Raw genomic sequence first — 18484 nt, 5'->3', positions numbered from 1 at the left:
CTACCTTCAATGAGTTTGGCCCATCAAAAGGATGCATGTACATAAGCTATTACACTAAATAGTGGTTTCTGTTGCTTCTCCGCCAACCATGGTTTTTATAACAGATCTGAAAGATAGAAACTTTAACTATTTTATGCACAAATAATGTTTGATAATTTAATACAGTCTCAATTACCTCTTTGTAGCTTTGATACCATGAAGAAGTTTAAAGAATGAAGAGGAGATGAGATAATTTGCTGATGTCTAGCAGCAGTGCAATAAGTTTTGGAGCTTGGTAGCCAAAGTGACGGCTCCACCTTTTCTTGTATTAATCTTGTGCTAGTTGTGTTGCATAGAATGACCTACCTCACTCTATATATACTAGAGAACCATTACTAGGTTACAATCCCTAGAAAGATATTTCCACAAGATCTTAAAAACAGACAAAAGTCTAGGTATATTTGCTAGACCAAGATCATGTGCACAGCACATGTCTTATACATACTTTCTATTTCCTTTAAATTTTTCAACAACAATATGGACAAAAGGGGGGCTACAAAGGCTTAAAGACCTGATTAAGATCTTCCATTTCCTCCATTTTTTTCCCAGATTTTTGGCCAACACAAAAGGAGGCAGATTAAAATTCAATACGCAAACACTCCAAAATGCACTATAATATTAATAAAAATACTTTCCTAAATTAAATGCGTAATTTAAGTACTAGAAAATATATAATTTCTTATTAAATAAATTAAATAAATGGTTTTTTCACCAAATGCCCCCGACAAATTGAAAAATTCACCATATATACCCTCAATGTTTCAGATATTCACCATAAACCCTTGAGTTTTCTAAAACGTTCACCAGATGCCCTTTTCTAACTGTCATTAACTCACGGTTAGCTTTATCTACCATTTCGCCATTATTAACCCTCAAATCTAACCCTAATCTAACTTTAACCTTAATCTTAATCTAACCCTAAAATCTAAACCCTAACCCACCCCTCCCCCTACCCTCCACAAGCCCCCACCCCCGCGCCCTCCCTTCCACCAGCCCCCACCCATCCCCCTCCCCTTCCTCCACCGGTGCAACACCAACCGCATGAGTTTTCGCGATTGAATTCGAGTCACAACTGAGGGGAGGGGGTGGGGGGCTAGCCTGGCCTGGGGTGAAGGGGAGGAGGTGGGTTAGGGATAGATTAGGGTTAGGATTAGAGATTAGGGCTAGGGATTAGGGTTAGATTTTAGGGTTAAGGTTTAATTGTAGCAAAATCGTAAATAATGCAAATAGTGAGTTAACGACAGTTAAAAAAAGGGCATTTGGTGAATGTTTTCGAAAAGTCAAGGGTACATGGTGAATATCTGAAACATTGAGGGTATATGCTGAATTTTTCGATTTGTCAAGGGTATTTGGTGAAAAAACCGTTAAATAAATATAACATTATAAAGTTGACAAAATATATATTTATACGATATACATATTTTAATGAATAAAATATTATATTTTAGCGAAAAAGTTTTTTTTTTTTAAAATTAACATGAAAAATTAAGAGCGAAATTTGGAATGATACCTATTGTGCTTGTAAGATTTTCTTTTCACTTCCAATATGCGATATCATAATTCATATCCACCTTATCCATCTCATTTTGAAAGTAAAAAATGTAGGGTTTTAGTCTTTGAGACTTGAGAGAGAGGGTGTGGGAAGAAAGTGGCGGGTTTACAACAGCAAGCAACTACTGTCTGTATTACTACTAAACATCTTCTGATGTCAGCTGCCAATTTCGCTTACACTTTTTTCAACGCATCTTCGCACACCCTCGCCAGCCCTTATTTCACCTCGCGCATTTTCTCCTCTTTCTCTTTCTCTCTCCTCCCGCCGTCTCCCAGGTATCATCTCTACCATCTTCTTCCTTTCTCTCTCCTCTTTTTCAGATTCATATTCATCGGTTTTACTTAGGTTTTGGCTTGCTTTACAGGTGCATTTTCAATCGCACTAGAACAATTTCCGCCATGGCTGGTGATGCGAAGGTTAAAGCTGGTGATACGAAAGCTAAACCTAAAACTGGTGAGTTTCTAAATTCGAATTGAGTAGTATTGTCGCTTGATTGAGTAGTAATGTAATGTAGCTGTTGATTAATTTGAATTTTGACCGATTTTCAGGTGGTAAGAAGAAGGAGGTGAAGAAAGAGACTGGTTTAGGGTTAACTTATAAGAAGGCTGAGAATTTTGGGGAGTGGTATTCTGAGGTATCCGATTATTGTTTTTATGTTAGATTAATGTACATTTAGTAATGATTAATGAATGTTGTTTATTACTGTGTTGAAATGTTATGCTTGATTGATCCCAGGTTGTTGTCAATGCTGAGATGATCGAGTATTACGATATCTCCGGGTGTTACATTCTGAGGCCATGGACTATGTCCATTTGGGAGTCTATGCAAGTAAGTTGCTGTCATTCTTTTACATTACAATGTCAGGCTGCTATAACACTACTATTTGGACAAGGGGTCCTGATGTCGAATTTATATGGTTTTTTTGTGTTCTCTCATTGTAGCTAGTTTGTGTACTTTTCAGGTTTTTGTAGTATGCATAGAAATGACCCTACTTGACTTGGTTTAGTGTTTTGCAAGGTTGCAGTTAAGTTCTTTTCTGTCATTTTGATGTTCGTGTGGAGTAATTTATAGGATTTAGCTTGCTTTTAGGTTCCAAGCTTCACTAAGCATATATAAGATGTGATTTAGGCAAAGTTTGGTGGAGAGATGTCTGCCTCAATAAATTGTTGGTACTGCTTTGAAGGGAAGTGGTTTATGGATGTGAGGTTGCTTTTCCATTTTGCGTCTCGTTTTTGGATGGAAGTGATGGGAGGTTCTGATGAAATTAAATAGGAAGCTTTTGAAAGCAGTAAAGTTAGATGTACTATTATTGAGATAAATTACATGATGAATCACATTTTGCTAAAAAAGGATATAAAATATGAAGTCCTGAAAGTTGTCACGACAATCAAGGAAAGGATTTATTAGATTGGATGTGCTTGATGGTGAACTCGAAGATGAGTGATGTATATGGACCATTTGGTCTGTTCCTTATTTCTTGTTTTCACCTTCCACAAAAGATCTACGCTTTTGTGGAATGAGGGAGTATTTGCAAGGATTAGGTTGTGTGTATTAACTTCTATCCTACTCAGGGTTGAAACTCCTTTAGAGGCATTGGGCTATGATAATATTCGACATGCCTTTTAAAATGCATGTTGAAAAGGCATATTGAAAATAAGAATACGAGTTAGATTATTCTGTGATTATATCAGTGTGGAATGCTAAGTGATTAATTCGGAATGGCTTGGAGAATACAGAGGCAACTGGCAAGGCATGTTGACACATGAACATGAAGGAATGGGCAACATCTAATATGATTTACTATGACACGCTTCTTTGTTTAACCATATATTGTCTTCTTATCTCTAAGGATGCTTAGGTAGTCCTGTTTCTGACTTGGATTTTGATAATTAGTAAATAAATGTACTAGAAGACAGCTGAGCTACAAAAGGGAGATCTAGACACACAGTTAACAAGTGGCATTGAGCATATAGGGCTATGAAGCACTAAAATGTTCCCCCTTGCAATTTTTACTCTTGAAATGTTTTCATTTCTGATTCACCCAAAAATGCAAACAAAGTGTGTGAAAAGCGCCAATTTATTGCCAGAAAAGATCAGGGTGAGTTTCCCCTTCTTTCAGAGAGTAGAAATAGAGTATAATAACATAGCTGAAATTAGGCTGTGTTTCTCATCTTAAAGAAAATAAGTTTTAGGGTGAAACAGTCAGGTTGGGTGAGGTAAGGGCCACTTAATTTATGTTAGAGTTAGTTTTAGAACTAAATATATGCTTAACTGAGGTTAGTTCATCTAAGGAGTTATATTGAATTATGAGGACTACTACGTGTATCTTCCATGATTATATTGGTCATTCTATTTTTTTAAATTACCAGGAATTTTTTGATGCGGAAATAAAAAAGATGAAGATCAAGAACTGCTATTTCCCTCTGTTTGTCTCACCTGGTGTATTGGAGAAGGAGAAGGACCATATTGAGGGTTTTGCCCCAGAGGTAAATTCATACATTGATGTTATTCTTACTAGCTGTATTATGATTATGTGAGACGGAGTGTGTCCATACTCCATATAGAAGAAAAATACTTGCGTTGTTATGAGGCTGATCAAGACTGCGTGAGCTATCAGTAGAATTGCTCGGGTTTTGACTGCTTACTGCTGTCAGCATTGGAATATTGCTTTGTATAGTGATTGTTAACTTTTTCTTTCAGGTTGCATGGGTAACAAAGTCTGGACAATCTGACTTGGAAGTACCTATTGCTATTCGTCCCACTAGTGAGACTGTCATGTATCCATACTACTCAAAGTGGATCAGGGGACACCGTGACTTGCCTTTAAGACTTAATCAGTGGTGCAATGTTGTCCGCTGGGAATTCAGCAACCCTACTCCCTTTATCAGGTAACTTATGGTGTACTTTTCTACAAAATGCTCTGAAGTTCATTATGTTGTACTTTCCACTTCGTTTTTCCCTAGCATACTATGTGTGATATCTCCCTTAGAGTCATCCAGTCTAGATTTCCTTGTCACTTTAAAAAGCTAACGATTCATGCAATAATATAAAGATAATGTTAACCTGAAGGACTGACAACTATGGAAGTATCATGAGTTATTCTTATTTTTCAGTATAATTTGTGGGATAGTTTTGTATAAGATAGTTGCTGAAAATAATTATTGCTTTGGCCATGATTCTCTTAATTCGTCATGCTCCCTTGGTGTTGTGTTAATACAGTTTTTCACTGATAAGGCAGTCAAAAGTAATTTAAGGAACATTTATCTAAATAAAGCCTCTTTTTGGTTGAGAACAAAAATGATTTTATATAAATCGTCTAGTGATAGAAAAATGAATTTCATAATTATGTTATGACTTGCAAATTATCATGTACCAACTAATAGTGCTTGTCCGTGTGTTTGAAGGAGTCGTGAATTTCTCTGGCAAGAAGGCCATACAGCTTTTGCAACACAGGAAGAGGCAGATGCTGAGGTATGATATTGTTTTACCTAGCTAGCTAAGTATTAACAAGTACTTCTATAGTTCTATATTTGACGACATTAATGTTAGAGCCTTACATCCTATGAAGCACGGGTACGCCTCTTGAGGGCCGAATCCCGTACCCGGTACGGATACGGTACGGGGACGGTATGGGGACGGCTAGGATTCGTCCCCAAAACGAACTCAAAAACCTGGGTACGTTGGATGCTCTTGGGTACGGCCAGGCAAAATTTGGGTACGTCTTGGGTACGGTTGGGGCCTGTGGAAGACGTACCCAGCCTTGTAAAACTCAGATCTAGGGTTTTCTACAATTTCCCCCAATTCTATTATCAGCCTTTCTCATTCTCATAGAAGCTGCGCAACCTCTTTCTCTCCTTCTTCTTCACCGGCAAGCATACTCTAATCTTCACCGGCAGCCTTGTCATTTGTAGGCTGTAGCCATGCTCGACCTTTTCTGGTTTATTTTTTCATTTTTGAATGTGGGGAAGGGGAAGGGGAAGGGGAAGGGTTAAAGTTAAAAGAGCACGTGAGAGTTAGATTAGACAGCTGTATTCTCCTTGGCAGAATAGTGGTGTAGTTACTGTAGTACAGGTACAATACAACTGTTCAGCATATTTTAAAAAAATAAATAAAGTTGTTTCTCTTACTGTTTATCTTTCTTTCACTTACAGTTTTATTTTTCTACTAAATGGAATTATCCTATATATAAGTTTATATTCTAGGAAGGAAAACTTATCTTTCATATTGTAATATGTATGTCTTTTAATATTTTTTTAAAAAAATTAAACTGAAATTTAAGTATAAAAAATTTAACGTAATATCTTCATTAAAATATATTACATTTATTTTTTGCTGAATCCAAGCCGTACCCGTTTTCAGAAATTTTAATTTTGCCGTTTTACGTCCCCGTACCCGTATCCGTCCCCGTATCCGTATTGGTGCTACTTAGCTTACATCTGTGAAATTATAGTTCCCCTTCTTTCAGAGAGTAGAAACGAGAGTACGAGACCTAATTTCACATTTTGAGGTGTGGTATATATGAGCAGACCATAGTGGTAATAAACAATATTTGCATTCTACATTTTGTGAATATGTATTTTGGGTAAGTTAGAAAGTATTGGATTTATTTTTTGTTTGTTATTCTTTCTCCTGGTGGAGAGGGTGGGGGGGGGGGGGAGAGAGAGAGAGAGCGAGAGAGAAAACTTCTTTGTTCATATCTGCTTGATCACACATTTACATCTAATATTTTGTTGAGCATCTCCTTTAGTTAATATACCAAGTGCAGCTTGGGAAGAAACATGAAAGGGCTAAATAATATGAGGTTGCAACAATCATCTCAAAATACTGAAGACGTCCATTTATAGCCTTCTCCAAAGTTCTGGCTGTGGGCCTTATTCAGATGTATTAGCTACCCTTGCTCTAATGGCATAACCCTACATAGAGGAAGTATATAGATATAGATATTAGCATACAGAGAGAGAACCATAGTACACATTAGTGGATGACTAATTTTAACTAAAATCTGTGTCGTAGTTACTCTTTAAACAACCCCCTTTAAGAATTGGTAAGGTACTCTGTAAACCGATCTAATCTTGGCTTTGTGCATTGTATTATACTTTTTTATTTGTCGGTTACTTTGTATTATACTTCTGTTGTACTTTTATGGGTAACTTTATTTTACACCTCTTGGAGAACAAAAGGAACTAAGTAATCCTTTTCGTTTTTCAAAATTCGATATAGTTGTTAAATGATCTCATCCATTCATTAGTAGCCGGAAATATATTCTTCTTTTTGTCTTATCTTTTAATTGCTGCATTAGGTTCTAGATATATTGGAACTATACCGGCGAATATATGAAGAATTTTTGGCTGTTCCAGTTTTCAAGGGAAAGAAGAGTGAAATGGAGAAGTTTGCTGGTGGATACTACACTACAAGTGTTGAGGTAGTCACATTGTTTTTAGAGAGAGTTGTACTTTTCGTCAATGTTTGATTTATTTAAAAGTTTCTCTATCTTGATGGACATAGTAGTACACTATTTTTCTGTCTCTTTTTCTATATACTTCGAGTTTTTTTTTTTTTTTATAAATATTCTGGCTTTACAAATTGATTTCTCCATCATATTTTCTCTCTTCCCATTCCCAGGCTTTTATTCCAAACACTGGGCGTGGTGTACAAGGTGCAACCTCACACTGTTTAGGGCAAAATTTTGCAAAGATGTTTGAGATAACATACGAAAATGAGAAAGGAGAGAAGGCAATGGTTTGGCAGAACTCATGGGCGTACAGTACCAGAACGGTCTGTTTTCAACCCTTTTGTTATTATTATTTACTTTTTTCTATCGGAGCTTTTCTTTTGTGGAATTTTTCTGTCTTTAGCATCTTGATGAGATATTCTTTCTGGACATTGTTATGTTGGAAGTTGGAATGCAAATAAACTGAACCAGATAGAAGAGAGCTAATGCATTTCTATTTCCTCTTTCCTTTTTCTGTCAATTAAAGTTTCAAAAAATTTGTTTAGAAAATGGCAACATGTACTTCGGCATAGACCAATGGAAGACAACAATATCTGATTAGATCAGATATGCCGTTCAGTTTGTCAACTACTATTCCAGTGTTGATTATACTATGGGAAGGATTTGAGAAAGATAGGACACTATCATTTATATAGTTGTATGCTGTTAAAAGAATGAGCCACATGAAAAGAGAAATGTCTGATTAGATCAGATATGCCGTTCAGTTTGTCAACTATTATTCCAGTGTTGATTACACTATAGGCAGGATTTGAGAAAGACAGGATACTATCATTTATGTAGTTGTATGCCTGAAAAGAATAAGCCACGTGAAAAGAGAAATGTAAACAAAAAACAGGAGGAAAGTAGAGTAGCAACACTCAACCATACCAAAGAGTGGCAGGACTCGCACATCTCAGATGAAGTTCAAAACTTCTAATGTCAACCACAGAGATGAAACAACACTATTAACAATGTAACATGAGTGGAACATCTGTTCATATCGGAATTGATTGATATTGCTTGCGTTAATTGACTGAAGTGATCCATCTGCTTTCCTAAGATCTGATATCCTTGTCAATATGCAGATAGGGGTCATGGTGATGACACATGGCGATGACAAAGGCCTAGTTCTGCCTCCAAAAGTAGCAGCTGTCCAAGTCATTGTGGTGCCTGTCCCTTTCAAAGATGCAGATATGCAAGGAATTTATGATGCTTGTACTTCCACTGTCAAGATATTGAATGAAGCAGGTCTTCGGGCTGAGACAGATCTTAGGGATAACTATTCTCCTGGCTGGAAGTACTCACACTGGGAGATGAAAGGTGTTCCTTTGAGACTTGAGATTGGACCAAAGGATTTGGCCAATAGTCAGGTATACATGTTCTTTTGTTCTCTCTGAGCTATCATTTTCTTTCAGTCTCAACTTGTTCAAATCCATGTCCTAATTATATTTGTTGCTATTATTATCTAAAAGATGCTGCGCTTCGTTATCTGATTAATTGTTTGTATGTAATGATATTGCTGATTAGTTCTTGATTTAACTTCTTCTGTTTCAACATTGCCATATCTTCCGAGTTTCCCTGTCTTTTCATGCTGCCATAGTTTCATGCACATTCATGAAGACCCCAAAAAGGTCAGAGTTGCCGAAGGCTGTGATGGCTGATGTCATATTTTTTAATCGCCTGTGAAAGATGTTATATCATGATCTATTTGCTCAAAGCAAGCTGATTTAATAGTCACTATTCTGACCTAAGTTTTTTACATGGGTCTCCCAATTGAATAGCTTCCAGTATGATGCGAAGCAATATTTTGCTACTCTGCGGAATATGCCTGAAGTACTGAACTGGGAGCAGCTTTGTGGCAGACTGTTTGTTTGAAGGGGAAAGAATATTAGGATTTGAATCGCCCTTTAGAATTGAAATTTCGTTGAGTACTAGCAGTTCAGAATCTGGTAAATTTGGGGTTTGATTACCTGCGTAGGTGGCAATGGAGTGCCTCATTGTGAAATGGAGAATTCTGATGTTCATGCATATGTTTTTTATGGACAACAAATTTATCTGAACTTTGGCAATATCTGTTTGCTACTTCGCTTATTTCCATAGCCATTGGCTGGCTTTGTTTTATTGTTTATTCATAGGTGGTCAACTTAGCCTGCCCTTGAGCTTGGAAAATAGAAACATATCTGATTAATCGCTTTTGTTCATCTCATTCTTTTTCTTGGTTGAATGTATGTCTTATTGAGACTTGACAACATCGTCCATGTTTTAGGCTCGTGCTGTTCGACGTGACAATACGGAAAAGAAGGATATCCCAATGGCTAATTTGGTCGATCAGGTGAAAGAGTTGCTGGACACAATTCAACAGAACATGTTTGATGTTGCAAAGCAGAAGAGAGATGAGTGCATCAAAGTAGTTAGGACGTGGGATGAGTTTATTGAAGCTTTGGGCCAGAAGAAACTGATCTTGGCTCCTTGGTGTGATGAAGAGGTATATAGACTCTGGCATGATTTTTATTTCTTACGTTTTTATTATAATAGATGCTATTTCCTCATGACAGAAATGTTTTATCTTGTTCATGCTCGTCTGTATGTCCTGTTCTCTAAATTTTTGATTTAATCTACATATTAAGGATTCTTTTATAATAACCACCTTATGATCTTGAGAATAACCACCTTATATTTCTTTTTTTTTTTTTGTATTTACCAACTTAATTTTACTAACTTCTCAAGTTTCACTACCAGATAACACTTTCCGTCCAAAATTCCGTTCCCCCCCCCCCCCCTTTCTTCCTCTCTATCTCTCCTTGATAGGTCCCTGGTAATCTTCAAAACTAGTTATTAGGCCCGGGCGATGCCTTGGCTATTATTATTTTCGTGTCAAAAGAGTAGCACCTAATGTTGCATAGTTCATTGGTTAGAACTTTATTGTATTAACTTGAGGTCACGTGGTCGAATCTTACACGGAGCATGAATCTAATTTTTTTAATGTCTGTTGATGACATGGAACGAAACAACTAAAGGGATAGTGTCATGTGGCGTGTAAACTTGCTTAAGAACTTCTTTTAATATATTTGTATAGATTACATCGTAGATTGAATTACAAGGTGGATATATGAATTGCCCTCTCCTAATTGTAGATTTAGTTGGAAGAATTTTGACAATTGAGATAGATTTAAGATTATGAGCAAGGTTTGACGAGGAGTAATGGAAGAACATAGGTGGAATTGAGGGAAATTAATAGGCGGGGCCGATTTGGATGGAAAAATAGATGGAAAACTTTAAGTGATGGTGAAATTTAAGAACTTAGTAAAGTTAAGGTGGTAAAATAAATAAAAAGAAGTATAAGGTGGTTATTCTTAAAGTGGATAAAACATAAGGTGATTATTGATATCCCTGAAATTAATCCAACCTTTATTAATCTATTATGGGTTTCGTAGTTAAAATACATGACTCATGACAATACTCATTCACTCATGTAATCCTATCACATACATGGTAGGGGGGTGGTACACATTTTGTCAAGTCCAATGTCCACATTTCCTCTCCCGTGAATGGCACTATGCGTCTATGCCTATAGGCCCTGTATGGGTTGGATTAAACAGAGAATGTGCAAAGCCTTTGTCTCCCTCCCCTAAAGGATGAAAGAAACAAAGGAACAGGTGGTTGATAACAAGCATAGGTCTTGCCCTTTAGGGCATAATGTACATTGTACAATAGATCACCACAAGAGTCTTTAAAGTGCTCTAACTCTTGGATTGTACGTGATTATTCTTTTGGAGATATGGCAGAGTATTTGATGCAATGTTTTCTGTCTCTTCAGGAAGTTGAGAAGGATGTCAAAGCTCGAACAAAAGGTGAGATGGGGGCTGCGAAGACTTTGTGCTCACCGTTTGACCAGCCAGAGTTGGAAGAAGGTATAAGTTCTTGAAGCCTGTGTTGTGTCCTTAAAACTCCTTTCAAAATTGATTACCATAATATTCTTTTCTGTCAGTCTTAAGTATTTTTTCTGACACTAGTTTAGACATATCATCATATTTGGCTGATAGAAACTGCATGTAAGCAACTTAACTAACACAGTCCAAGGTCAATTAATATATCATCTTCTCTGAAGTGATCCTGACCTTGTATTATTGCGGAAAATCTTTCTTCCTTCTGAAACCTTTGTACGCTCTATTATCCGAAGTTCTTTAGCTGTCTCAGTAGAAGTTGATTGTTTTGATCTTTCTTTTCTAGGTACCCTTTGCTTTGCTTCTGGAAAACCAGCTAAGAAGTGGACATATTGGGGCAGAAGCTACTAAATGTCTGCGTTATGATTTTCCAGTGTTCTGACATGAAAGATAGCAGTCACTCGAACTACTGTGTACTACTCCAAATACTCCCTTCATATTGCCAGGTTCCCGGTGTTCTTATTCTTACCAAGAGTGGTAGCTCATTTTCCAGGACTTTGGTAGATTGTATCGATTCTTCTTGACTTGAATTTGAGTTGGAGAAAAAGGATATCTTTGTACAATTCAATCCCCCTTTTGATACTAATTACTCCCTCCGTTCCAATTTAGTTGCTACATTTGCTTTTTCACAGTTTACGAGATGCAACTTCAAACACCAATATCTTGAGTTACATATATGAAAAAATTATAAAAATTATATATTTGAAAAATACAAATTGGGAAGAATCAAACAAGATTCAAAATGATTATGTTTTTTCTTATGTATATGGAGTAAAAGATAGTCAAAGTTATGACGTGAATAGTACCTACGGTCAAAATGTAGCAACTAAATTGGGATGGAGGGAGTACTTCTGACATCGTTTCATTTTATAGTTTTGTTGTTTCAAGTTTTACCTTGGCTTCATGGAAATCAATTTTAGGCGTCTTCCACGGGAACAAAATAGTTTTAGAGACCCCTTATCAAATCGCCAGCCTTATCAAATTGCCGTGGTAATTATTCGCATGTGGTGGTTAACTCGGTCCAGTTACACATACAAGGTCCTTTGGAAGTTGTGTGGAGATGGGAAAGGTAATGGTAAGGAAATCCCACAAGCCCACAATTAAAGTGTCTAGTGGAATTTGATTCAGACACCTTGCAAATATCAAGCAATATCCATCAGATGAATCATCAAATTTTGATCCGAAGGTGATTAGTGGAGCTCAAAGAACGACTTATTGATTATTATGCAAGTAAAGTGTTACAACATGAAGTTTTTATAGTATTGAATTCAGCTTGAAAAGTAATTTAAAATGAAATCCGATGTCTATAATTATACAACATATATAATAATAATAAAATATAATTTATGCTGAACAATTATACAACCTATCTTAGGGATGCTTGCATCCCTACGCTACACTATACTTTTCATGCAAATGTCTATAAATTTGATGATCCGTTTATGATGTTTGGTATATATTGGGTGAACATTTGTAGAAGAAAAACCTCTTTATAGTTGCTCTGTTGTAGGTAGACATTAAACATATCGTGCATTCATGAGTTGTTTAGTTTAAGGTTTCGTTGGTTCATTGCGTATTCCAATTATACGACAGAAATAAAGGTGGAAAATAAATTTCTTAACGATAAATGATGTGAAAATCACGTCTTGGCCATGGCTTAGACGTTTTCCCATTACATCTTGGCAATGGACCAAAAGTGGGTTTCACATGTCTTGGCCATGTGGCCCAAACACGTTTGAGCCTTGACCAAGACGTTTTAAAAGTTCATGGCTTCAACACGTCTTGACCATGGACTAAATGTGTTTTCCTCATGTTTGCATCTCTACAGTATACTTTTCGCAAATTTCTATACATTTGATGATCCGTTTGTGATGTTTGGTATATATTGGGTTAACATTTGTAGAAGAAAAACCTATCTATAGCTACTCTATTGTAGTAGATATTAAACATATCCTGCATTCATTAGTTGTTTAAATCAAGATTTCGTTGGCTTCATTGTTCATTCCAATTATAAGACACAAAAGAAGGTGCAAAATAAACTTCTTTACAATAAATGATGTGAAAATCATGTCTTGGCCATGGCCTAGACGTTTTTCCATTACATCTTGACAATTGACCAAACGTGTTTTTGACACATGTCTTGGCCTTGTGGCCCAAACACATCTGGGCCATGACCAAGACGTCTTAAAAGTTCATGGTTTCAAAATGTCATGACCATGGACTAGACTTGCTTTCCTCATGTTTAGACCATTTTTTGAAAAATAAAAAATAATTATGGCTTTGATGTCTTGTTGTCGGAGCTTCATATACCTCACATAGGGTGTGTGCGCTGATGGCGGTAGAGATGGTGGGGTTTGTGCGATATATGGTGGCGGAAAAGGTTGTAAGGTATTTGTGGTTGAGGAGAGAGAGTGTGTGTGTAAGGGGGTAATGTAACACCCCGTAATTTTAACCCTTTATTTTTTTTGTCTTTGTTTATTTTAAAATGGTATTTTCTTTTTCATAAAAATGAATAATTTATCATTTGAATTATTTGGGAACATGTTATGAAGTTTTTTATATATCTTTATATGTTGTGATATATTTATATATATTTATTTTAAGTTGTTAGTTATTATTTTAAGTTGTTATATTAGTTTCGTTATTTATTTGGGCGTTTAGGATCCCGTTTTGTCGCGTAACATTTTTGTAACGTTGTTGGACCGACTTGGGTGATGAAATGTTGCATCGCATGTGGCGTGTCATGCTAGACGAAAATCAGCAATTATGGAATGGAGGATGAAGAGTTTTGGTGCTTATGAAGCTAACTTTTGAATATCTTGTAACCCCTTATTTAATTCTCCATTAACCCACCTTTGTAATCACCCTTTAAACCATTGCTTAAGAAGGTTATTAATCAGATTTTTGCTGCATTATAACCCCATTTTTCGTCCAACCCTTAGAGAGGAAGAGAAAGAGTTTTTCTCTCTTCTCGGATTTTCGTCCATTTTTGCACACCCATTTTGTTTGCATCATAACTCCTTCGTTTCTTATCCGAATTGAATGTGTGAGTAGTCAAAATCTATCTATTTGGAAAGATCTTGCTCGTGGTACATTTTTTTTTTTTGAAGAAAGGGGAAGACGCGATTGCAGTTTTCGTTTCAATCAGACGAGTCATCAGGTTTTTGTTCCCTATCACACCTTCACGAAAATAACCGTATCCGGAGATCTACCCGTTGGATCGTCTTCAAATTTGGACATAATGTTTATAACATCTTTTTATTTACTTTGACCGGAGCGATTTAAAATCCAAGATTTTGATCACCGGGAATCATGGTCGGAACAGAGCAGTGCAAAATAAGAGTTTTCACCATTCAAGAAAAAGGTAACTAGCGTTATTCTAGTTCGATAGAGAATAGATTATGAACTTAAGCTGTTAGAATCGCTTTAGAGAACGTAGTATCATGCTAGGTGAAACATAGAGGATTGTATGATTGAAGTTACATGTGGTATCATGATTGTTAGTGTTACTTTCATATCTTGGATTGTTACTATGATCATCTTGTTAAGTCACGTTGATTAGTTTATCTCCTTGTTGTTTTGTGGTTGGATTGATTTTGGTTCTCTTTGGTCATTATTGGATTTTGAGTAGTTGGATGTTGTTGTTGATGTATAGCCCCTTGTTAGGGTGATTAGTTTGTGAATGGTATGAATTTGGGTTGGTTTGGATGCGTGAGACTAAGTGAAGAGTTTATTGGAGTTGTGGTTGGCGTACGAGCACAGCTCGCAAGCCACGAGCAGTCGCAGCTCGCGACTCGCGACGGCCAGAGTGTCGCGACTCGCGATAGTCGTCGCACCTCGCGACGAGGGCCTGTCCGACTGTCCCTGTGTGGTGTAGTTTTGATTTAATTTCCCTTTTTGGCTTACAGCAGGGTATCTTTGCTTGGTTGGTCTTAGGCATGTATGCTAAGTGTGTTAGAGTAAGTTTTGGTTGGCTTAAGTTATTACATTAAGGGTATGTGCCCTATTTTGTTGGAAAGCCTATGGTTGTTTGGTTTGGAGTATGTTGAGGGCTTATGCTTTGTTGTGTATTCACACATTCGAACCTTGTTTGTTAATGAATTCGATTTGCTTGTATACCTTGTTGTGTATACCTATGAAAGTTGGATTAGATGGATTTTGTGTATACCTTGTCGTGTATACCTTGTGCTTGTAGAGTTGGATTGATCCTATGGACGGCATGGTCCTAGGAATTTGTGTTTGATTGACCCTATGAACGGTATGGTTCTAAGAATTTGTGTTAGCTAATTCTAAGAACGGTATGGTTCTAGAGATATGTGATCCTAAGAACGGTATGGTTCTAGGAATTTGTGTTTGATTATCCTAAGGGCGGTATGGTCCTAGGATTTGGTTACTTAACCTTGGGCGGTATGGTCCATTGGTTCACTACGGGTGGTATGATCCGTAGAATTTAGCTATTCGAAAAGGGCGGTATGGTTCCTCGAATATGCTGGCTATTCGAAAAGGGCGGTATGGTTCCTCGAATAAGCAACGTAGGCCTTGGGCGGCATGGTCCAATAAGTCTACTCACATACGGCATGGTCTGTTGTGTTTGAGCTTGTTGACCGCATTTGTTGCATGGTTGACAGGGATTTGGTGTGATAGTGGATTTTTCCTTATTGGTTGCTATGATTATTTGTACCTCGTAGTGAGTACGGTATCTTGATAATGTGTTCTTTGATGTTGCTTCTAATTTCTTTTAAGTTCATTATCTATTTCTATTTGAGCTGGGAGAAGTGCTAGTTACTCCCCACTGATTGTGGAAGTTGTTGTATATTTTGCAGGTTATGTTGATGGGAATCTTCTTTGGTTTTGGGCTCGAGTTGAGTTGTGAGCATTAAAAAGCTAGGTGTTTTAGGCCTAAACTTTTTATTAGTTTGATAGTCAGTTTTCTCTTTTGGTTATTACTCTAATTAATTTAATTTGTTTATACTATTTACTTATGTTGGTTTATCACTTAGTTATGTAATCGCATTTCTTATAGTAGTGACATTCCCAGAAGACGATGTTTCCGCCATCGTCCTATTAATACTATTATTATTTCTTTCGTTTCTGCTTTGAAATTCTGGGGTGTTACAGTTAATTTGGGGAAAAGTGGAAAAGTAAGGCGAGATGACTTACTACGATGGTGTTTTTAGGTCTAAGAACTTGTTCCTTCTTCATGGGGGTTTTGTCGCTTACAAGTCACAAGTCACAATGCATATGCTAATAATCTATTTTACTAAAAGAGAAATTTTATTAATTCAATGTCAAATGACATCTACAATAGGTTATAAAGAAAAATAGGATACAATCAAACAAGATCAAATCAAATTCGTCATTGGAGAAAGTACAAGGAACCAAATCGAACAATACAACACAACCCCCCTTATATTTGTTGAATCAAGCATCTATTGATGAGGAAGTCTATCATTCTGACATAGTTTAAGGATGAACATGCTTGATCGAGTCATGTTAACCACCATCCGAGTTTCCAATACCTTCATGTTGATAGTCTTGAAGTTCTACCAACGAGTAACAATTTTCAATACCTAAAGGCAAACAAACCAGACTCACAACTCCCATAGGGGAAAAGGAGATATCAACAACAAAGATTAAAATCTCCATACATGGTTCGGGAAACTATCATTAAGAAATACTAATTTATTCAACAAAACAAGAAAATAAACTAAAAACTGAAAATAAGAAAGGAAAAGGATTTACCATGGATGAAAGAGCCTTTATCTGATAAAGAAGGGGTAGGGGAGAAGAGGAGGGTGCTAGAGAGGAAACTAGGTTTCCACTAGTAGTCTATTTAAAGCATCTACAAATTGATTTATACTTTATTTGATTGGAAGAAAAACATTCTCAATGGAAAATGATATTGTCTAATGAAATAGTTTCTCTATTCCACAAAACTTATTACACTTTTCAAGGCACATAGTTTATTTTCTCATTTATATTTGGTCACCAATTCCTATTTTACTGAGAAGATCGATGTGATAGGATGAGTTAACAGGTTATCATATGAAGCTGAGAGTGTAAAAGGCTATGCTTAAGAAGCCGAAAGATCAAAGTGATATATAATAAGCCATATCCCAAGTTAGAAGCGTAAAGGGTATATGGAACGGATGGAAATAAAAAATGTAAAGAGTAATATGGAACGATAGTGAGTAACATATTTCCTTTTCCTACAAAAAGTATATCAGAATGTAAGATTACTAACAATTAATATCAAATTTACAATATTCAAGAGATGAAAATCCTAAAATATAAAAGACCACCTTCCACTTAACGCCTGTTTGGTAGGAGGTCATAAATGGTGGGAATGGTAATGCATTATTGTGTAAATTTGTACTAGAAATTCAATGTCATTACCTATAATAATGCTACTTCATCCCAAGATATTCATTTTCTTACTAAAATTTCATTACCATCCATTACCACTTGGAAAGATGGTATTGGGTGGTAATGAAAATTTATAAAGAGAAACTCATGTTTAATGATAAACTTTCATTCTCATGGTCATTGACACGAGAATTTCTTTACAACTTTACATTAAATTTCATTACAATTAACACTAGTTATAACCACTAACCAAACATATCGTTAATACAAGTAATTCTAGAATGTTGATGCATCATAGTATCATACCCATTTTAATCTATCTTGCCCTCGTTATCGCTTGGATTCCAAGTCGTTGGTTGGAATCTCCTTCATCATGATAAGCATAAGCAAACCCACCATGCCGGGTCAAATCCATACCCTCTATCTCATCATCGGGTGATATCCTTAATAGCTTGAGCTTATGAAGGAAGAAAAATAATGGCCCCATTGTAAAACTAACCCATCCAATTATAGCTAAAATTTGCACAACATGGGCAGCCAGAAGCCTACCTCCCCCACCCATGAGTAACCCAAATGGTCGACCATGTTCACTTGGGTACACTTCATTAACATACTGCTTCTTTGCAAAAAGAGCCGTAAATAAGACACCCCATGCCCCGCACCCACCGTGCAATTGTGCTGCTTCTAAAGGGTCATCATACTTATATCGCTCTGCTAATTTGTTCGACCCAATTAGCACCCCTGCTGCTACGAAGCCGCATATAATTGCTGCCCATGGATCCACCACAGAGCATCCGGATGTTATAGCCGCAAACCCGCCTAATAAACCGTTACAAACATCCTTTACGTTCCAATGACCCGAAAGAAGCCTCTTTCCGAATAATGTGGTTAGAGCAGCCATGCACCCGGCTAATGTTGTGGTTACTGCTGTCCTCCCGATTGCGCTCCATTGACCATAGTAAGAATTTGATCCGTTGTTGTTATATGTTACAAGAATCTTAGTAAATGAACCCGGGTTAAAACCATACCAGCCAAACCAAAGAAGAAAAGTCCCTAAGACGACCAATGAAGCACTATGACCTTGTAAGGCTA

General features: G+C 36.7%; 2 protein-coding genes across 3 annotated transcripts in view; one reads left to right on the top strand and one right to left on the bottom strand.

The window, feature by feature from the left end:
* The first annotated feature begins 1690 nt into the window (after positions 1-1690).
* Positions 1691-11612, top strand: LOC104906844 (proline--tRNA ligase, cytoplasmic). 2 transcript variants are annotated; one of them, XM_010695672.4, is made up of 13 exons: positions 1691-1866; positions 1956-2044; positions 2140-2225; positions 2327-2419; positions 3961-4077; positions 4292-4479; positions 4996-5062; positions 6891-7013; positions 7214-7366; positions 8168-8452; positions 9349-9567; positions 10900-10993; positions 11313-11612. In XM_010695672.4, exons 1-13 carry the CDS (start codon positions 1745-1747, stop codon positions 11375-11377), a joined length of 1701 nt encoding a protein of 566 aa, XP_010693974.2. In that variant the 5' UTR covers positions 1691-1744; the 3' UTR covers positions 11378-11612. The 2 variants fall into 2 exon arrangements, with proteins under 2 accessions (XP_010693974.2, XP_057249704.1); XM_057393721.1 differs by having other exon boundaries at positions 1768-1866; positions 1937-2044.
* A 6030-nt stretch (positions 11613-17642) lies between these two features.
* Positions 17643-18484, bottom strand: part of LOC104906866 (ammonium transporter 1 member 1) — a 3122-nt gene continuing 2280 nt past the window's right edge. The window contains exon 2 of the mRNA XM_010695695.4: positions 17643-18484. This exon is cut by the window's right edge and continues 32 nt beyond it. Coding sequence (XP_010693997.2) covers positions 17709-18484 — 776 coding nt within the window. The 3' untranslated portion in view covers positions 17643-17708.

Source organism: Beta vulgaris, chromosome 3, assembly GCF_026745355.1.
Source record: "Beta vulgaris subsp. vulgaris cultivar EL10 chromosome 3, EL10.2, whole genome shotgun sequence".
NCBI classification, from domain to species: domain Eukaryota; kingdom Viridiplantae; phylum Streptophyta; class Magnoliopsida; order Caryophyllales; family Amaranthaceae; genus Beta; species Beta vulgaris.
This window is presented reverse-complemented; position numbering and strand designations above follow the sequence as displayed.